Source organism: Chinchilla lanigera, unplaced genomic scaffold (assembly GCF_000276665.1).
Source record: "Chinchilla lanigera isolate Chin_1 unplaced genomic scaffold, ChiLan1.0 scaffold00023, whole genome shotgun sequence".
NCBI lineage: Eukaryota > Metazoa > Chordata > Mammalia > Rodentia > Chinchillidae > Chinchilla > Chinchilla lanigera.
Genome location: NW_004955424.1, coordinates 21,154,152 through 21,177,209, shown reverse-complemented (window position 1 = coordinate 21,177,209; position 23,058 = coordinate 21,154,152). Strand labels below are relative to the sequence as shown.

Genomic DNA, 23,058 nt, shown 5'->3' with positions numbered 1-23,058 from the left:
TGTCTCAAAAAAAGAGAAGTAAAAGAAAGAGAAGTGATATGACTTCATGCAATCAGTTACAGTATAATTCAATATGTAGAAAAGTTTACGGAAAAAAAGAAAAAGCATCAGAGGATTGAACCTAGGTCCTCAAGCAGGTTAAACAAGCATCTACCACTAATACATTACAAGCCTTTTTTTATTATTTAATTTAAGCCAGTGTCTTGCTTAATTTCCTGGGCTAGCCTTAAATTTGTGATCTTCCTGCTTCAGTATCCAAAGTAGCTGGGATTGCGGATATATATTACCACACGTGGCTTTGATTCTGTCACAGGCTTTTTCCCCCGCTTCTTTCCGGTAGTTGTTTTTGAGACACCTTCTTGCACATAGTCCAGGGTAGCCTTGAACTCATGTTCCTCCTGCATCAGCCTTCCAAGTGCTGGAACTACAGGTGTGTACCATGTGGCCAGCTTTCCACTTCCTTGATTACCGGAATCATAGCTAGATAGGAGAACAGTGAGCCAAGGCACGCCCAACAAGCAGAGTCTCTATCTTCTCTCCAGTGTTCTTGTCAGGTAAGTGCCAAAGCCCCTCTGTCTTCGTTGCTGTTAGGATAATTACAGGAGAGGCTTTTGTTCAAGGCTTAACCCTAATTATACCTTCATCAGAAAACACTGATTTAGCCTGGATTCCAGTGAGGAGTTGGGACCCTGGCCTGGCGAATAGTAGCCAGAGTCCCATTCTGTCAGGTGTTTGCAGTATTCATCCTTAGTTACTAGCACAGCCTCACATCTATGAGTCTCAGTTTCCACTGCAGTACAGTGAGGACCCTGGGCCTTAAACCTAAAAATCAAGGGCTAGCACACGGGAGGTCCTATATTTGATCTTCACCACTGCCAAGCAGCAGCAAAAATAAAAATAGTAAATGGGGATAAGAACCTAACTTTAAATCCCATAAAGATCATGAAGCTCATTTACATTCCTTTATGTCTTGTGATTTACATCCATTCAACAAATATATATGGCATATAATATATAAACATACAAAATATTTTACGTGTGTGTATATGTACTGAGGATTGAACCCAGGACCTTCACACTGAGCTACATCCCCAGCAAACCGCCCCTTTTTCCTTTCTTTTTTTTTTTTTTTTTGATACCAGAAATTGAACGCAGGGCCCTGAGTTTGCCAGACAGGGGCTTGTTCCTCTGAGCTATATCCCGACCCTTTCTTTCTTTTTCTAAATCGAGTACCAAACAAAGTGAAGAGTCCTGGAACAAAATATTTGCATCACAAATGTATAGCGTACCAAGTGGGGCAAGTTTCAAGGCATTCAACAAGGTATGACTGTATTTCATATCAGACATTTGTGCAGTGCCTGGCATATGGCATAGAGCTTAATAAATGTTAGCTGATTTTATTATTTATGTGATCTTTTGAATACTTCAATTTGTGAAAGTCTTCTTTGAAATAAAAGATACCAAAATGAGAAACACTAATCTTCCAGGAATTTTACTCCTGTCACCATCAAGCATTAAATAAAATCGTTATTATAATAAAGTAATATTGTTCTCTTTTTCACATTTGTGCATTTTGTTATTCTGTATTACTTATATGATAGGCATTTGATTGTTGAAAATAATCTAGACATACATTATAAATAAAAGAATAAAGTTGTTTTAAAGTAAAGTTTACATTTTAAGGTGCCTATGTGCTTTTGTTCTTTACTTTTTCTTTTTTTTTTTTTTTTTCCCTGGTCTTTTTGAGACAGGGTCTCACTATGCAGGCTGGCCTTGAGCTCACTTTGTAGCCCAGGCTGGCCTCAAACTCGCAATAATCCTCCTGCCTCAGCCTCCTGTTTCTACCTCCCCACTTAAGTACTGAGGATTAAACCCAGAGCTTTTCCAGTGAACTACGTCCCCAGCATGCCCCTCTTTTATTTCTTCAGATTTTTTTTTCTTTTTTTTTTTTTTTTCTGGTACCGGGAATTGAACTCAGGACCTTGCGCTTGCCAGGCAGGCCCTTGTGCCACTGAGCTGTATCCCTGGCTTTATTTCTTATTTTGAGACAGGGTCTCACTAAGTTGCTCAGGCTGGGCCCAAACTTGTCATCCTCCTGACTCAGCCTACCAGGAGTAAGGTTCTAATTTATGATATTTGTTTCTTTTCTCTTTGACACTTCCTGTATGCCTCAGCTTTTTACTATAGACAATCGTAAGTTGACTTACTTATTTGCTGACTCATGTTAATTCACTCATCCAGAGAAAAATTTACATAATTTGTACTAGTAATAGTGTATTTAGAAAATATTTTTCATTGCTAGAAACTCTGAATTGGAAATGTGAAATATAATTTTGAACCTAAAGGATTATACCACCACCATAATTTTCAATTTGGAGCATGCGTATTGCTTAAAGTGTGTTATGTCCTTATTCTAGATTGCAAGAAATTTTTAGCATTTAAAAAAGTAGAAATTCCAGGAAAATGTATTTTTTTCTTTAGTAACTATCTATGAAATAAAATGTAGGCATTTGAACTGATTTGGCAGCAGCATGTTTTTCTTCTGAATGTGAAATTAAATTTGAGTAATGTCATGCCAATGCTAAAATAACATGTTATACATGGAATATCACCCTTTCTTTCTTTTTTTTTTTTTTTTTTAAGAAAAATTAATCTCGGTGACTTCTTTGTGAAAGGGCCAAGACGATGGTTCTCAAACTTCTATCTCCTTTTATCTACATTTTTAAAAAAACGTGATGATTTTGTTACAAAATACAGCTTTCCAGACCCTGCTTTAAGATTCTGGTTCATTGGCTCTGGAATGGGGCCCATCCTTTGGGCAACTGTAATATAGGTGATCCACATTCCACATTTGAGAAATTTAGGGATAAAATATGGTATGCATAGCATTGGGATTTAATAGCATAAACTTTAAAATAAAAGTTAGAATCTGGGTAGCCTTAAACAAGTTACTTGACCTTTTTGAGCCTCTATTTCCTTAGTTTTTTAAAAAGGAAAAAAAAGAGGCCAATAATGCCTGCTTCAAAAGATTTTAAGATGTTGATAGCCCATACTTGTAATTCCACCTACTCTGGAGACTGAGGCAGGAGTTTGGAAAGTCTGAGGCCAGCGTGGGCAACTCAGTGAGATCCTCCCTCAAAATTAAAAAATTAAAAGGACTATGGACATAGCTCTGTGGTAAAGCACTTGTATAGCATGCACAAAGCCCTGGGTTTAATCCCAAGTACCACCATTTGAAAAAAATGTTATGAGTACACAGCACAAAGGGAGGCAGAAGGTGAGCAGTCAATACAAAAATAGCTGTCCACCCCTCACTCTCACCCCAGCTAAGAAATGACAGTAAAGATTTGGGAATCTGGCATAAGACTGGAAAGTTGCTTTGGTGGTTTTTTCACAGGTAGATCTTTTTTTTTTTGTCTTTGAGACAGGGTCTCGCTATGCAGTTCAGGCTGGCCTTGAGCCCACTTTCTAGCCCAGGCTGGTCTCGAACTCAAAAGGATCCTCCTGCCTCAGTCTCCTAGAATGCTGAAATTACAAATTACAGGTATGCACCATCATGCCCAACTATACTATTTCTTTTTAACATTTTTGGTTAGCCTCTAGGTGCTTTATGTAGGAGAACTGCACATACAGTCATTTGTTCCCTGTCACCATGTCTTCCTTTACTGCAGTGTGAAAGGGATTCAAGCACTGAAAAGAGCTTTCTTATGCCTCATAAAAGTTTACCATATAAGTTAAAGAAAAACTATTGAATTGACATGTAATTTTTGAGTAAATTACATTTTTTTGTTGTTCTTATTGAGAACAGGGTCTTGCTGTGCAGTTCAGGCTGGCCTTAAACTCACTGTGTAGCCCAGCTGGCCTCAAATTCAAGCTGTTCTACAGTCTCAGCCTCCCAAGTGCTGGTATTACAGGTGTGTGTCACCATGCCTGGCTAATTAGATGTTTTTAAAAGTTTTGTGTGTGTGTATGTGTGTGTGTGTGTGTGTGTGTGTTACTGGGCATTGAGCACAGGACCTTTTCCCTGAGTTATATCCCCAGTCCTTTAATATTTTTTTAGTTTTGAGACAGGGCTCATTAAGTCATTAAATTATCCAGGCTGGGCTCAAACTTAAGATCCTCCTGCCTCAGCCTCCCAGATACAGTACTGGGATTACAGGCATGTGCCACCACAAGAGCTTGCTATTTAATTTTTAATATGGGCTGAACAGTTTTGTTTTACTGTGACTAAAGACTTTTTTAGTGGGATTGAGGTGAAATTTGTAAAGAAAGATTAATCACAGACTTAAAGGATAAAATCTAGTACAGATATGTATATGTAAACTTATTTTCTAAATTAGGTGTGGTGCCTCATTCCTGTAATCCTAGATACTCAGGAAGCTGTGGAAAGAGGATTACATGAGCCCAGGAGTTTGAGGCCAGCTGGGCAACGTGGCAAGTCCCCATGTTTAAAAAAAGAAATCTTATTTTCCTGAGGAAGTACGGTGGGCTTTACCATCAAAATAAGAATATATGAATACTTTTTCTCCCTTGTTTTTAAGCTAGTGACATTGGGAGGTTACATGTGAATTCACAGTAGACAGAGGATTGGCTGTCTCACACATGGGCGTCCCTTGCATTTGCTGACTGGTTGTAAAATGCTTCTCTATTCTTTACCCACCCTAAAGACCTACACCCCCAATCTCAGCTCACTCTGAATTAATAGCACCACTTGGTGGCCAAAGCTAAGAATTGTATGAAGTGCCAGCATTTTCCCACAGCAGCATTTTGTCACAGAGCTGAAATTTGACAGACATAGTCATGGCCATATGTCTAGTACTTTATTTATTTATTTACTTTCTCAATACTAGGAATTGAACCCAGGGCATTCACACTGAGCTACATCTCCAGCCCTTTTTATTTTTTTATTTTGAGTCTTGCTAAGTTGTTAAGTTGCCCAGGTTGGGCTCAAACTTGGAATCTTCCTGCCTCAGCCTCCAGAGTATTTGGATTACAGGAATGTATCACCAAAACCAGCTTCTGTCGAGCTTTTGAATGATCTAGATCTGTAAGGAAGATTAAAGATTTAAGTCAGAGGAGACATTTAGGCTGACACTTTTTTTAATTTAAAAAAAATGAGTTTATTTTAAAGCACTAAAATTTATAATATTTCTACTTCAAAAATACAATTTTTGAAATTGAAAACTTCAATTTTTCAATACAACTAAACTAAAGGGAGCCAAAACTTAATACTTTTAATGCTATTCACTTTAAGTCATGTGTTTATTTTCATGTTGTGTTTTATGTATTTACTTTTTTTTTTTTTTTTTTTTTTTTTGAGACAAGGTATCACTGTGTAGTCCAGGCATCCAGGCTGGCCTTCAATTTGTCTTGTAGCCCATTCTTCTTGCCTCAGCATCCTGAGTGCTGAGAATGCAGATATGTGCTGCTGTATCTAACTGCATTATCATTTAAGAGGCAAAATGTTGCTATGTTTTACAGGCTTGCTATGTTGTACAGGCTAGCTTTGAACTCCTGGGCTCAAATGATTCTCCTGCCTCCGTGTCCCAAGAACTATGGTCATGTGCCACCATGCCCAGCTAATTCAAGTATTATATTCTACTTTGTTCAGTTCTGTTCTATCCTATCCTGTTGTATTTTATTTTTGCAGTGCTAGAGGTCGAACTCAGGTCCTCTGGAATGCTAGGCAAGCACTCTAGCACTAAGCTGCACCTAAGCACTTTGTGTTCATTTTAAATTAAAGTAAAACATTAAATAAAATTGTGTTAAACATCACAATTCAAAAGTAAAATACCATTCTAGAAAAAGCCAAGTTAGAATTATATGCCTATAATTCTAGCAATCTGGGAGGCTGAGGCAGAAGGATCACAAATTTGAGCCCAGCCCAGGCAATTCAGTGACTTAGTGAGACCCTGTCTCAAAATAAAAAATAAGAAAAGAGCTGGAGACGTAGATGAGTGTGAGGCCCTCGGGTTCAATCCCCAGGACCACAGTGGAAAAGAATCACCAAATACCCATAAAGCCACCAAAGTTTGATTTTAAATAATAGAATTTTATTAAAATAGTATTTTTCATCTTTTGGAGGGTTTTTTTAAAGAGGGCAAGTGCTGAGAATTGAACCTAGGGCATCAAATATGTTAAGCACGTGCTATACCACTGAGCTACACGAGTAGCCTAAAACTTTGTTTAATAATCCAAAAATTATCAATGTAGACTAGGTGGCTGTTTTGATAAATTCTTTTTTTTTTTTTTTTGGTTTGTCTCCGGTACCAGGAACTGAACTCACGACCTTGCGCTTGCCAGGCAAGCGCTTTTGCCACTGAGCTAAATCCCCAGCCCCTGATAAATTCTTCATTTGATTTGGTAGCAATGAGTTTGGGAAATGAAGTATTAATGTATGGTGAGGAACAGGCTCGAGTTGACTGAAGTTTGTGTGGGAAGGTAGGCTGTTTTCTGTAATTGCTCTAACCCTTTTTAGGTATGGGCTGCAGCATTGGAAAGGAGAAAGAACATATAACAAAAGGCCTTGATAGCTAAATGATGGAGATTGATTCATGCCAGAATCTGAGATGGACTGTTGGGATGTAACGTTCTTCAGTCTAAGGAAGGGATATTCAAAATTCTTTATCATGTTAGAAGGAATAATTTAATATATCCTGAGGATTAATCCTGAGAAATCTGATAATGACTATTGGTAGGAATTCTAGAGATTCTGTTAGTCTTATATTAGGTTTTCTCTGAATTTCTGACCTAAGAAACTGCTGTTAGCAAGAGGACCTTTGGAGCAGATGTAATAGAATATGAACAACCTTGGGAAAGGGAAGTTCTCAGAAAGGGTTCCCATTTGAGTAGCTCCTTTAAGAAAACAAAAATGACTAATGAATAGTTGATAGACTTCATGCATGGGGAGATTGAGAGGTTGAAGTGATGGATGTATTTGTTTGTTTTTGAGTCAGAGTCTCACTATTCAGTTCAGGCTGGCTTTGAACTCACTATGTACCCCAGGCTGGCCTTGAACTCACAGCGATCCTCCTGCTTCAGCTTCCTGAGTGCCTGGACTATAGGTGTGCAGTTAGATATATGTTGGTTGATTGGTTCAGGAAAATAGGCTTGTAAACACATTAGAAATGTCATGCTCACCAGCTGCCTAAAGTCCATGAAACCCTAAAGTCAATTTCCAGCATGAAAGAAGGAAAAGAAGGAGGGAGAGAAGGAGAAAGGGTGGGAAGGGAGAAAGGAGGAAAGAAGAAAGGAGGAAGGGAGGAGGAGAAGAAGAGGAAGACAGGGAAGAAGAGAGGGAAGGGACCAGTGAACTAATATCTTAAGACTCAGGGCATGTTATACAGCATATTAACTTTCTGGGGCTTGCACTGGCAGTCAGAAAAACTCTGAGATGTTCCCAGAAGGAATCACCATATCTTATCCATTAATAATCCCAGGAATCAAGGGAGGACCCTGAAACTTGGATTTAAAAAACTTGCGTATGTATATGAGGGAAGGAGAGAACATTAAATAGCACCATTATGTTATTTATGTTTCTCTAGGCCAAGGATTATTCTAAGTGCTTTACATATATATTAATTCATTTCATTTTTATAAAAGTCTACAGAGTAATACTGTTATCTCCATTTTACAGATGAGGAAACTCAGGTTGGGGAGAGTAAGTAACTTACCCAAGTTCATATTGCTCTTAAAGATCAGACTTGGATCTCAAGTGCACTGATAATTCAGTGCCAGGCGGAGTACTTTTGCTTGACCCTTTTCATTGAATAGATGTTCCCATTCCCTGAATAGACTCAAAGTTCCCCGAGAAATAGATCTATCCCAAGAATTGCGTGTCTCTGAAAGTTATCATAACCAATTTATGATTCAAGTATAATATGGATACCACACCAGAGGAAAAAGCCTGACTCCCTTTGTGAAGTATGCTGCTCTGAGATCATTGGTAAGCCCCAGCTGCCAACATGGGAAGAGTAACCCAAATCTCTTTGGGAACCTGTGATGGATGAATGAAATGAACAGGATGGGTGTTTCCTTGTCTATCAGAAATAGTTTTTGTTTGAGTTTTGTTGTTGTTTTGTTTTTACATGGGATTAAACACAGGGCTTTATGTATGCTAGGCAAGTACTGTACCACTGTAACACTGAGCTACAACCCCAGGCCTAGAGACAGCTCCCCAACACACACACACACATATACCCCAGTGCTAGGGATCAAACCTGGGGCTTTGTTCCTGCTAAGCAAGCGCTCTGTTATTGAGCTAAATACCCAACCCTCCAAGAGATACTTTCGCTGTTGTTTTTTTTGAATTTTTGAGATGGTCTCACAGTGTAGTCCAGGCTAGCCATTTATGTAACCCAGAGTATCTTGGAATTTATGATCCTCCTGCCTTAGCCTCTTGAGTGCCAGATTAATAGATTTCTGCTACCATGCCTGGGCTGCAGAGATAGTGTGGGGTTTTTTGCTTTTGTTTTGTTTTGTTTTGTTTTGTTTTGGTCTTTTTGATACAGGGTCTCATTATGCAGTACAGGCTGGCCTTGAGCACACTTTGTAGCCCAGGCTGGTCTCAAACTTGTAATAATCCTCCTGCCTCAGCCTCCTGAGTGCTGGGATTGTAGGTGTGTGCCACCACGCCCGCTCTAGAGATAGTTTTAAGGGAGTTGTTTTGTTTGTTTGTGACTGCTACTTTAAAGGCTTTATTAAGGGTTGGTCTGGATTCTATGGAGGTGGTTCTGATAAGACTGCTAAGACCTCTGAGTCATGGAATGGGTGGCTGAGAGTAGTGGTTCAAAAGACTGCCATGATTTGAAGCTTGGGAAGGCTAGCTAGCTAAATGACCACCATCATTTCCATGCTATAAGAAAGTTACTATTGGTTGTCAGTGGCCTGATGAAGGAAATATATTAAATTTTTCATGAGTTAAAGATATTTAAGGGGCTGGGGGTTTAGCTCAGTGGCAAAAGCGCCTGCCTGGCAAGCGCAAGGTCGTGAGTTCGGTTCCCGGTACCGGAGAAAAACCAAAAAAAAAGAAAAAAAGATATTTAAGAAGGTACATATGAAGATATTATTTTTTGTTTGTTTTTTTCTGGTACCGGGAATTGAACTCATGCCATTGCGCTTGCCAGGCAGGCGCTGTGCCGCTGAGCTAAATCCCCAGCCCCATATGAAGATAGTATGTTAAGTGAAATAAACCAAGCACACAAAAAAAATACTGAATGATCTCACTAATGTTTATGCTCTAAAAAGATTAAATTCATGAAGTAGAGAGTAGGATGGTGGTTACCAGGGGTTGTGTGGGCAAAGAGAAAAGGAGTAAGGGAGATGCTGATCAAAAGACACAAAATTTCAGTTAGAAAGAAGGAATAAGTTCCAGAGACTTACTATATTATTATTGATTATAATAAATAAAATATATTCTGTGTGTGTGTGTGGTGCTGGGGATCAAACTCAGGGCCTTGTGCATGCAAGGCAAGAGCTCCGCTACTGAGCCACATTCCCAGTCCAATAAAATGTACTCTTGAAAATTGCTAAAAATAGATTTTGTGTTCTCATCTCACCACAGAAAGGTATGTGAAGTAATCCATATGTTAATTAACTAGGTTAAGATATATATACCACAATGTACATATTCAAAACATGTTGTTTTTATTTTTTCAGTTAATAAATGTTTTCACCAACCCTTGGCTATTTAGCAAGATCCTGTCTCAAAAGACAATAAATGTTTTTTAAGAAGAAATATTAAAAAGAGCTGGAAATTTATGTTGTTCAGTGTGAAGGCCCTGAGTGTACCCTCAATACCACAGTAAACGAAGGAAACATATTCCAGTACCTGGTTAGGTGAAGCCAGGCATTGATCAAAGCGGGTACAGAATGGAAGAGATACGGTGCAAGTATCACACTGGGATGTTGAACTCATTTCTTACTGGAAATCAGAGGCTCTGAAGACCTCTGATTTTGGGTTTTTTTTTTAATAATACGATTTTTTTTTTTTTTTATTTTTTTTTTTTTTTTTTTTTTTTTTTTTTTTTTTTTTTTTTTTTTATTTCTTGAGTATGGGATGTTGTAGTACTGGGGATTGAACTCAGGGCCTTCACACTGATCTACAGTCCCCAGCCTTTGTTTTTTTTTTGTTTGTTTGTTTGTTTTTGAGACAGGATCTTGAGCTAGGCTCAAACTTGTGTTCCTCTTGCCTCAGTCTCTCCCAGATTGTTGGGATTATAGGCAGGCACCATCACAGCCAATTTTTTATTTTTTTTTTGTTTTTTTGAGACAGGGTCTCACCATGCAGTTCAGGGTGGCCTTGAGCTCACTTTGTAGCCCAGGCTGGTCTTGAACTCACAACGATCTTCCTGCCTCAGCCTCCCGAGTGCTGGGATTACAGGTGCATGCCACCATGCCCGGCTAAAGCTTATTTTTATGAGTCAGGTGATTTTCCATAAAATATTCAAATTACAGGTTGGGTTCCAAGATTACTATCATATGTACCCAAATGACCTGGAAAAAGATGGACCTCTAGTCTCCCAATGAAAAGATTCCCCCCAGAAATTTTTACCTACTTGGCTATGTAAAAGTTTATGAATATATCTTATATGTAATCTAGCTCTGTAAACATATGTATTTAAAAATCACATATCTTTTTTTTTTTTTTTTTCAGTACCGGGAATGGAACTCACAACCTTGCACTTGCCAGGCAGGTGCTGTGCTGCTGAGCTAAATCCCCAGCTCCCCTCAAAAAAATCACATATCTTAAAATAGAAATCTTAAAATAGAAATTACTTTTCTCCATTCTTTTCTTTCTCCATTCTTTCAAAAAATAATTTTTTGGGGGGGTACTAGGAACTGAACCTAGGACTTCATGTACTGGAAAACAAAACAATGAATATAAGTAAATGTAAAGAATTTCATCAGTTAAAAGTTTTTTTTTTTGCATGATGAATATTTCACTGCCTTCATTATTTGCTACCTTAACTTCGTGCTTAGTTTATTTCGTTTTGAGAAATCTAACACTGACCTTTGTCACTAAAAAAAAAAAAAAGAGTCTATTCAGACCCCATTAAGGAATTTGTACAGAAAGACTTGTATTCATTCCCAACCTGTATAAATTGCTTCTTTTTTTTTTTTTTTTTTTTTTTTTTTTTTTTTTTTTTTTTGGTCTTTTTGAGACAGGGTCTTGCTATGCAGTTCAGGCTGGCCTTGAGCTCACTTTGTAGCCCAGGCTGGTCTTGAACTCGCAATGATCCTCCTGCCTCAGCCTCTTGAGTGCTGAGATTACAGGTGTGTGCCACCACACCCGGCATAAATAGCTTCTTGATGGAGGGGAAGTACTGGGTTTGAGTCCAGGGACTTTACCACTGAGCTACAGCCCTGTCCCCTTTCATTTTATGAGATAGGATCACAATTACATTGTCCAGGTGGTGGGGCTGGAGATTTAGCTTAGCAGCACAGTGCCTGCCCGGCAAGCTCAAGGTCATGAGTTCAATCCCTGGTACCAGAAAAAAAAAAAATTGTCCAAGTGGGACTTGAACTTGAGATTCTTCTGTCTGAGCCTTCTAAAGGGAGGGATTACAGGCATGTGCCACCATATACCCAGTTTAGCTTCTGTTTAATGTATAAATTTGTTTCTGAAGAATTTCAATGAACTTGTCTGTGCCTCCTTCCATAAGATGTATATGCATAGAATCTGTCAAAAGTTATCTGTAGGGACTTGTGACCTCAAGTCCCTCCCCAATTCTTTTTTACCAAATAGGTAAATAAAAAAATATATTTGTTCTGAGACAGTATATTAATTTTTATTTTACTTCAATGAAAGGAGACGGGATTTTCTCCAAAGTTTATATTCTTACTATTATAACAAATGTATCATACTGAGCAAATGGTTTTAAGACAATGGCTGCTTAAACATCAAGATTATGAGATTCTTCTTTTATGGTGATTGGCTTCTGAGGATATTCTGTGAACAGAAACATTTGTTTACATATTAAAATTTATTTTCATAATGTAGTTCTGTTTCCCAAGTTTAAACATTTTCTAAAGCTGGGGTGCTAGAGTCCTATAATAATATTGGCTCTGGAGTTAATGCTTCCACGACCCTCGCTATCTTTCTCACCCATTACACGTGTTTCCTCAGTACCAGTTAATTGGACACTATCATTCATCCCTCTACTGTAACATGTGTTTTAAACATCATTGCATTCTGTGATCACTATCAGAGTAATTTGTAATGGCAGCATTTTGTTGTTTATGTTTGGTCTCACTTTGCTGTGTTGTATCCTTCAAGGGCTGTATACCTGATCATTAGCCATTCCCTGTTAGGGAATATACCGACGTTTCATCATTCTTCACTGTCTTCACACTGAAAAATTACTTTGTGTACACATACAACAGCAGCTAACATCTATGCACTTTTATTCTTTCCCATTGAATTCAGCTATTTGGCTAAAAGTATTGTTTCTTATTTTGGATTTAAATAAGAAGTCACTGTCTGAAATATATCTTTCTAAATAGATGAAAGATTAATAGTGAAAATTTATAGTGAAAGATTAATTGGGAAAAGTTAAGGGGACAGTTTGTTTTTGTTCATTGCTGGGAATTGAACCCATGGGCTTGCATATTGTAGGCAAGCCTTCTACCATAAGCTACATCCTCAGCAGAATACAATTTTAAAATATGAGTAAGGGCTAGGAGTATTGCTCAGGGGCAGAGTCCTTACTCAGCATGCGTAAGACTCTAGGTTTAAAATACAATTTATAATTTCAGGTTTTTGACATGACTTGTAATCATTTGAAAACACTAATTTTGAAAAAAATGAAAACTTTGAAATTTTGAAAAGATACAGATTCTCAGATGATTAAATGAAATTCTGAACAAAATCATATCTTTAAGTCTTTTTCTTGGAGGAGATGGAATATAAAAGTGGTTGCTTTAGTCAACTAACATTAAGTATATTACATCTAGTGCTCTGCATTATATGCTGCTTTTTTTCTTTTTTTTGTTTTTTTTTCCAGTACCAGGAATCAAACTCATGACCTGTGCTTGCTAGGCAGGTGCTGTGCCACTGAGCTAAATCCCCAGCCCCATATACTGCTTTCTTTTTTTGTTGTTTTTCTTCCGGAACCAGGAATCGAACTCATGACCTTGTGCTTGCCAGGCAGGCGCTGTGCCGCTGAGCTAAATCCCCAGGGCCCCCATATACTGCTTTCTAATAAGGGGTTTCTCATAACTGTAGAGGAAAAATTATTTAAGATCATATTTACGAATAATTATTTTTCTTGCTTTATCAATATCTTTGAGTATTTAATAATTTTACAACACTTCATTTATAATAACTGATTAAAAGAAAAAAACTGGCATTATGATATCAGAAAAAACAAAATGAAAAACAGAAGTGTAAGGAAGCAAACTAAAAATATATATATGTGTGTGTGCATGTATACATATATATCTGATTGTATTAATTAATGTTAACATAAAGACACAGGTAGTTTTTAATACCTTTGTTGGTAATATATTTATAATAAACATCAATGCTGTTTTAAAATACAGTGTAGGATCCTAGCTATGCTTTCTCATTTTAGGACCTATATACTTAACAGTAGTATTTAGTCATATTTTATTTCAAAGTGGCCTCATATAGTGTATGTCTTACATTTTTCAGGTCCTGAAACAAAAAAAATAAATTTAGAAAACTATCAGTATTGATTCTATGGTCAAAAATATGGTCATAATTACACATTAAAAGATAATTTTGGAAGAGAGGTAGTTAACCAGGTGAGGTTAAACAAGATTAAATGATTTATGGCCATTTTATTATATAATGACAGTCTTCATTTTAAGCTACAGTGTAAAGTGCTTTATTCTGAGATTAGGTATTGTGGCAGAAGCTAAAACTGCCTTTTTTTATAACAGTGCCAGAATACAACCTCTTTTTCTTTTTGCGCTAACAAGACTGCTTTACCACCACAGCCCACTCTAAGTAATTAAATCAATCCTTTGTACTTACCGTATTCTCCTCTAGTGACGGTACTAGATCTGATTATATGCTTCATGCATATTCAAAGTACCGCACTGACAGCTCTTTAATGAGCTCTTACTTAATCAGTATGAACAATGTTCATCTTGTTCTTTTTTTCCTCATGCATTAGAGCTAGGAACAGTTGGGAAAAATGAAACATCCAGCATTCATTTGAAAAATATATTGTACTTTGAAAAGTGTCTAAGCTGAGGAAGTTGCATTCTGCCCTTTAAAAGTCTGATGGACAAATTGGATTACTAGTATTGGATTAAATAACAAATGGTTAGAGGAGAAATGAGAAAAGCTCACTGTGATCACAGGCTTTAATATTTTTTGTTACTTATAAAGCTAAAGAGGCCTTTAACCAGTTATTAAAGTCAGGATTAATTTGTAATGGTTCAACTTACTGACTTTTAAAAGCTTTTTAAATTTAAAAAATTCTAAAATTCTAAAAACAAAAGTATAGAGATGTGTTAGAAGAAACTTTAATTTTTTTATTACTAGGGTAAGTTTTCCATTGTTGTATACTACCTCAGATAAGGATTTAGTGATAGTGATTTATGTTATTTTTAAATTTAATTTAAATACTCTATGTAGTAATGTGTCATGTGTCTTTAGATACATATTGTTAGGAGTATATCCATTTGAAACATGAGTTTCTTTTATTATTAGTCGTTTCCTAACAATTAGGGGAGGAATCTTTGCTTCTTACCTAGAAATCATAGGCATGAGTTAAACTGAAAATAACATAGTACCACATCAATATTGTTTTACTAAAGGAAGCAGGGTTCCATTGAAGAAAATGATGCTAATTTAAGAGTAGGCTGGTTGCTTCTAGTGTTGCCTGAAAGCGTCAATTATAGGTTAAGTTAAACTCAAAACAAAGTTTTAATATGTCTATATTTTTAAAAGCCACTTATGTTATGAACACAAGAATTAGGCCTTTAATCAGAAAATAAAATATCATAAAATCTACACCTATTAATATTGCACACATGTGTCATTTCACTGATCAAAAAAGCTTTCACCAGGATACAATTGGCCTTTTTCCAAATTGCAAGCTTTTTCTCAGCTTTTTCTTTTTACTCTTTCTTCTTTTGTTGCTACCCAGGGATTTGTGCCTATCGCAGCCTGTATCACATGACCAGTGTCAAGACATCACATGGTCCAAAGTGAATACAAAACCAGCTACCCTAAAGGAGAGATTAAAAATACTGTAAAACAATAAAGACTTTTTTGTTCAGACTCTAAAAGAATCTATCCTGAGTGGGCTTCATACTGTTCAGTCTTAACAACACTTAATGAAGGCACATATCCTCACTGTTCTCCCTAACAATAAATAACAAATATGTTTTATAAGGATACTTTGAAATCCATGTTTAATCATTTGCACACAGATAATTTTTTCATATTCTATTTTTAAAATTCCCTAAAATTATTTTGAATTTGTATTAACGTGGGAATTAATTAATGATGGTATGCCTGTACTGTATGCAATCATTATAAATAATGAAGTAGATACGTGTGGGCAGCATGAGAAATAAATCATAAGCCAATGTATAATATGATCTCATTGATGTTAAAAGAAACTTGTATCTGTCTTTAGAAAATTATACATGTGTTCAATATACATAGCTCTGTGAGGCTTGGAAGGAGGTATGCTAAACCATGGCAGTATCTACTTCTGGAAGAGGGTAAGGTTGGTGAAAGAAGATTGGGTTTTTAACTTAGTTTTGCCTCTTTTTAAAATGGACCAATAATATTTAAAACTTAAAATGAACTGTCTCACTTAAAAATATAATAAAACTTAGGGGATAATAATCTTATTTGGGATATTTAATTTTTTATTAGATCTTTAAGCTGACCCTATAAATGCTACACAGGAGTTAGACTGCCAGTATTAAACAATGGCTTATCAAGCAATAAATCCGTTGTGGGTGAAATTCAGGGAGAAAAAAACTGAAGGATTTGTAAATTTGACCAGCTACAATTTGAAGGGAAAGGAACGAAAAATGTGAGGAAAATTAATATTTTTCTTAACTATAATGTGACCTACCTCTTCATATATACTATCCTGTATTATAATTCTTAATATACTAGCCTTTATGGAGGAGGTGCTAAGTGATACAGATGATGGATGGTATGACTGTGAGGAGGGGTAGTAAATTTTCAACTCTCCTGTATGTAGTCAGTAACTTTACAATTCAAAATGTTAGATTGTCTCTTTAATCAGATGCTTTTTTGCACATTATTTCCTCTGTAATGTGGGGTTTTTTTTTTTTTGAGAAAGCAGTTAGGTACTTTTTGTAGTCCAGAATTTCCAGTGCATTTAATAATTTGTAAGTGATTTATCCCACGAAGAATGATGAGTTCCAGAATAGTATATAAGCATATGTATATCTCTGGTTTACTTTGGAGGAGGAAAGTAACAACAAAAATGTAAGTTGTTATAAGTGGAAGTTTTCGTAAAACCTCTGGACTTCTTTGATCTTTCTGCTAGTTTTCTGATTCTCATAATGATTTTTTAATCTTTTTTAAAAAATCCTAACCCTGTGTCTGTCAGCACTGTAAGTTCCTCATTGAAACATAATAGCAAGACAGCCTCTGGGGAGGATTTAAAAGGTGGAGTGTTTTGTTTATGGTACTTGGTGTTAATATGATCTATAGGTATGTTGGGGGGGCTCAGATATGCATGCTGAATAATATCAGCTTTAGAAGATTGGCTTATGAGTTCTTAAATACTGATTTCTTTTTTAAGTCTTGGATTTTAATCTTAGGTGATTATAAGCAGTTAGTCACATAGTATTGTTATAAGCAGTTTGGTATATAGTACTGGAGTAACTAAAACATTTTTTATGTTAAAATAAGTTATGCTAAACTATTACTTTGTTTTGTGATGTTATAAGTATTTCTTCCCGAATCATAGGAAGAAACACAGAAGAAGAAGAAGCCATGATGCAAGAATGGTTTATGTTAGTTAATAAGAAAAATGCCTTAATACGGAGAATGAACCAACTCTCTCTTCTGTAAGTACTCAGGACTGTGCTTGTTTTTTCTATAACACTGATAAACCTTAGGCTTTTTATTATTGCTCTTTCATAAAAATTTTCATCTGAACAGTTAAAAATTATAAATGGAGTGATAGACACTGAAAAAAGTACTTATGACACAAAAGATCAAGAACTATAAACAGTTTTTGTGCTTAAGAAGTAAATTATTGATGCAAAAAGGGAAGTTCACTTTATATTGAGGTTTAGCAGAGAACGCTTCAGAAAAATAAAATTAAAGTATGTTAAAAAAACAAAATTTGTTAAATAACTTTTTAGAAGGACAAAAATACATTTATTATCTACAAATGTTAATCCAAGCTTTGGGCTGAGTAATTAATTACTTAAACAGAAATGACCCTTTTTGGTTACAAGAATTAAAGTAAAGTAGAGACTAGACCAAATGCAAACATTATTAGTCTTTAGCATTTAGTTCACCATAGGGCTTAATGCTTGTTCTTTTCTGCTTGCTAGCAATGCTCTTATAGTATGCCACCTAGTGTGGGAATGGGCAGACTTACTTGTTTTATTTTGGTGAAAAAACTCTAATTTTATTATTTTTACCATGTCTGAACTTGGTAAGAGAGTTATAATAAAGCACAAAATTTAACCAATTGAAAATCTTTGTTGCTATAGTGCTGGCAATGTGTTCGTGTTTGTTGTATTCTTTTCACATGGAGTTTTAAAAGTGTTTATAATGAACTATGAAAAACATTCTAGTAAATAGCCTTATACCTGACACTTAGAACAAGAATCATTAAAGAATAGGGTGGCTCTTTATCCTCAAATTAAAATACACCTCTGTGCCATTCAGAATTAAAGGAAAAAAATATTAGCACTTGTAAATATTCAGCTGAGGAATGTTTTAGGTTTGTATATCATTTGTTTAGAGTGGCTTAAAGTTAAAGAGAAAAGTCAGTTATGAGTCATAAAATCAATGTAACCTAAAGGTTTTTTTAAGTGTTTAATGATTTAGTAATTAGCATATTGATGAACTTTTGCAACTTGCCTAGGGAAAAGGAACACGATTTAGAAAGACGGTATGAGCTGCTGAACCGGGAATTGCGGGCAATGCTAGCCATTGAAGGTAAGAAATGCTGTAGCGGGGTGAGGTATGTGAGGTGTCACTTGTCAAAGAGATTTAAAGAGTGTAATACACATCTGGTTTTACAAGGTCTTGTCTGCTGGGAACATACAGGAATTGCAAATAAATGTCTTGGAGGCAGAAACAGTATCCAAATAAACCAAAGGAGCCCAATTCTGATAATCATTATGTTTGCTGTTAAACACAAAATTGTTCTAACTTTTGATTTGGTAAGCCTAAATTTCCATAAAATATAAAATATAAGGAGTTGAGTAGTTTAATTATACTTTACTTACATGCACTTTAAAGTTGTTTCCATTGGAGAGATTTAGAAAAGATTTATCATTTTGATTTTTCACCATTAGATTCTAAATCTGGCTGTAAGATTTGATTGATGTCAGCAATGAGATATGTCACTGTCCAGTCTATTACAGTTTGTAATATTCCAATTGCTATTAAGTGAATATTCAGGCAAAGATTGGTATTGAAATAAATGAAACACTTTCAAAATTTTAATAGCTTTTAAATGAATTATGTAGTAATTCTATGCATGATACATAATATTAGTAAACATTAGCTAGCTTAACTATACCATGCACTATATATGATTTTTTTTAATTCCTAGGTGTTTTATAATGCTCTTATATCTCTCAGTTGAAAATGTCTTATAGTTCAAAGATTTTGTTGAAAAGCTAATCCTTTGGGCTCTGTAAAATGGATCTTTTGTCTAATCAATGCAAATTGATTTTCCCATTCTATATTGACCTCTTAACCCATTGACTGTCCATGGTAATTTTGTTCTTCACCTGATAAGCTACCTGATCCATAATAAGTCAATTCTAATTAGTTCAGAAACTAGAAATTTAAGTTTCTAAGGGAAAGCCAAGTGAAGTCTTATATCCTCAAAATATTTTAATATAATATTGTTGTAAAATATGTGCCCTATTTATCTATATGCTATCTTATATGTTATAGAAATATAGGAGTTGTAATTACTCATATCATTTGATAAATATCACTGGCAACATTTGTATAAACCTTGTTTAAAGACACTATTTTAAAAGAGTTCAGTTAGCTAATTTCCTTCAAATGGCTATCCAAATAAATCATACTATTGATAATGAGTATAAAATATGGCAAAATTATTTAAATTGTATGAAATTACTAAAATAAAAAACACAAGTATGCTAAACAGTATTTTTCTTTGTATGTATGGTTTTTGTAGTCATAGTTTACTCCAAAAGAGACTTGAAAGCTAAATAGTTGAAAAATAGATGCAGCAAATACTATTTATATTGGATATATGTATATGTAATATATAATATATGTATATATAGTATGTATAATGTAAAATTCATTATACAGTTTTTTTTATAGATTCATTATACATTACGCTCAATATAAAGTAGTCTTTAAATTTTTTTACCCGTCTTTCCTGTACAAAGAGATAAATTGTCCCTAAAATACAATTTGATACAGTAAGTTGACTTTTAGGGGCAGGTAATAAATAGTTCTGCGCCCCAAACCAGTATTATTCCCAAATACTCATCTTAAAAAAAAGAGGAGTTTAAGAAGATGTAAAAGATGTAAAAGATCCCAGTTACATTGGCAAGTCTATCCATGTATATAAGACATACAATGTTACTTCTTACACATAAAGAAGAGTGGTAGACAGCAATATTTTTGAAAAATAGGGGGAAATGTTTTTTCTTTTAAAAATACTTTTAATACAATTTTTAGTCCTTTAAAAATTACATTGTCCATCTGAGACTGTGCCTCCCATTTTCTGCCATTTTCCATTGCTAGTTGAAGGGAAAAAGCAACTAGGAGAGGAAGAGCCTGTGAAATACAAATAAAGACACTTTCTTAGAGAAAGGCCTGTCCCACCAGCCTTGCAGGACATGGAACATAGACAGTGGTCCCAGAGAGGTGCTGATCATGTGAAGATCAGCCCTGTGAAGACAGGAACCTCCGAACCAGCCTTAACATGGACACACATGCAGTGCAGTAGCCTCTTGGAGTATTAAAACACCACAGAAAAATATATGAATAGGCAACACTAGTTAGTTTTGTTTTGCTTTCCTTTGTTTTAAAGTTCATTTTTCTTTTCTTTCCCCTTTTCTTCTGCTTAATAGCCATCAGATAGTTTTAGTAATAAATAAATCTTTACAAGTGAATCTGCTGCAGAAACCATTCACCAGGAGAAAGGGATAGAATATTAATAGCGACAGCATATTGAAAGAAATATTAAGAACTTGGTTTGAGAGCAATATAATTATAATAATAATCAATATATCTATTCTTAGGAGAATCCATAATCATTTTGGCCTGGTTTTTGTGCTTCTTTTTCTTCCTGAGGTGTTTTCATAGCAGGAGTTTCATTCTACTGAACTAAATTGTAGGATCTCTCAAGCTGGCAAACATCATTTAGATACTTTTCCTCTAGTTCCCCCCCCCCAGATTATTTAATGCCCCCTCAGGAAAGATAAATTCATTTCTGCACACATTGGGGTGGGCTTTTAGAAAGTGGTATGTTCATTTTCTGCACAAGAAATGGATCTTCTCTAGGATTTTGTACATCTTGATTTATTCTTGGCTTAGAGTTTGAAGTGGGTGCTCTTCTAAAGGGATTTATGCATAGGTTCACTATTTTTGTAGTTATGGTTTATATGATAAGCTTTTTATATTTAAAATCAATATGTAATCCTGTGGAGGAGCTTATCCCCTAAAACCCCATTTGTAAATCTATTTTAGCTTTGTTACACAGCACAGCCACAGTCTTCCATAGATTGATTAGGTACAGCGGTAGAATCCTATCAAATGGCCTGTTCTGATGATGATGCAAACTCTTTCAGGATTGCTAGTTGACTGGAACTAAAGATAAGACTTGACTGCAATCCCCCAATGTGCTCTTTACAAAACTAGTGTTAATTTTCATCAAAATGCCAGGCTTATTTATAGTGGCAAGGTTGAAGGTTTATTATAAGAACTTTAGGCCCTTTCTATTTAAGTATTTATAGGTATTTCTCTTGCCTTTTTCCAGGTAATTATCAATTTCAGCAAATAAAGTGAATCAGGGAATGGATAATATGAATGTATATGAAAAAGAGGTTTTTTTAAAAAAAATGAACAAGGAAGCTCCTTGCAGGTGGACATAAACAGAATCTCTTTATTTCAACACTTTGGCTCAAATGCAGCATCAAAACTTAATCCTATTTGTTGTGAGAGGATATGGCTTTTGTAGCAAAAGTACACTGGAATCTTTAAATTAATCAGAATTCACACTGTAGTCTGTCCAAGCCCAAAATCAGTGCAGCTAGTTGCTGTAACTGGTGTTACAGGTGAATGATCGTTTCTTAAAATGCATAACAGATAAACTATAAACTGACATGCATATTTTTTAAACAGGACATGTCCAAGTGATACTATTTAAAAGGGATTTTAAAAATTTAGACTTGATCATACAAATGTAAATCTTTATCAATTTTAAATGTAATATTAATTTTTTATTTAAAATGATCAAAATAGCTTAATTTCTTCATTTAGCTTCAAACTACATATAATATGTATGTGCGCATATAAGTGTATATGTGCATATATTGATGCATTATGGGAAAGCAAATACAAGGTGAGAGTGTAGTTTTGTAAATGTAAAAAACTATTCACTGCACATAGATATTTGCTTTGTAGGCGACCAATATTGTATAACAGACATTAATGTAATAGTGATAGATACAATATGAAAACTTCTGTAAATTTATGCTAGGATATTTTAAATTCTGTTAAATTTCACTCTAAATGATGAAAATTACCTGTTTTTTAATTGTAGAATGTTTTTATTCCAGTGGGAAATATCATTAGTGATGTGGGAAAAAATTAAGGTTTTAAAAAGGATTCAACACTTCAGGAGTTAAGAATGTTTCTTTAATCCATATTATTAAAAGTCCTAATATTTTAATGTTAAAGAAATCTTGGTATTTTAAATTACTGATTAAAGCCTTAAAAGTGACTACTCAAGTTCAGAGTCAGACTAAAAATCCAAAATTTTTTATTTTTAAAATTGTGTGCCTGTTAAATTTTATTTTTTCTTTGTTTAACTTTTAATTAGCTTATATTTTTGTCTACGATAGAGAATATTTATCTTCTAGTTCTAAAGATATTAGCAAAATGCTTTAGAAGAGTTCTTAATTTAAGCCTTTAATCAGAGTAGCTTACTAAGATTAGAAACTGAATAGTTTATTCATCAAAACTGGTAATTTAATAAGTATATAATATAGTTACAAATTCTCTATAAATTTGTTTTTTTTTTCTGAGTTAATATTTCTAGAACGTCAGTTACCAAAATTAGACTAAATGACCTAGAAGTTCTTTCCAACCTGAAGAGTATTAATTTACCTGCTGTGTAGAATAAGAATGATTTAAGAACAAGAACCAGATTAGAAAATGTCTAACATTCCTATCTTTAGTTGCATTTAAATCCAAAGAGTAATTCTGATAGATATGGCTTCTCTTCACTCTCACTTATTACTGAAATTTTTATGTTCAAGAAAACTTGTCCGTAATGTTTCTTTATCTTTCTCCATGCTATAGAATACTTCACTTTTAAGTAAGATTGTAATAGTGATTCATTATTTAATGCATTTATTTTTGTGATGTTTTGTATTGAATGTGCATAATTAACATATGACAGGTTCCATATTCATATACGTATTTACATGTTTGAGTTTATAATGGAAGTAGTGATAAAATTGAACTACTCTAGCTTTTTACAGCTATTCTAACCTTTATTGCACGATAATGGATCTAATTTTTAATTTGTAAATATAAGATAGAATTCCCTCTAGCACCATTTGCTTTCATAAAGATGCTGAGCAGTTTGCTGTCTTGAATAAATTTTGCTTTAGAGGGGGTGGGGG

General features: G+C 34.9%; 1 protein-coding gene across 6 annotated transcripts in view; it reads left to right on the top strand.

The window, feature by feature from the left end:
• Ehbp1 (EH domain binding protein 1) overlaps window positions 1–23,058 on the top strand; it is a 348,572-nt gene that overhangs the window by 322,835 nt on the left and 2,679 nt on the right. For all 6 annotated transcript variants that reach the window (XM_005385727.1, XM_005385724.1, XM_013514692.1 and 3 more), the window contains 2 exons: window positions 16,938–17,037; window positions 18,072–18,145. In XM_005385727.1, the coding sequence (XP_005385784.1) occupies window positions 16,938–17,037; window positions 18,072–18,145 (174 nt within the window). The remainder of the gene's footprint in view (window positions 1–16,937; window positions 17,038–18,071; window positions 18,146–23,058) is intronic.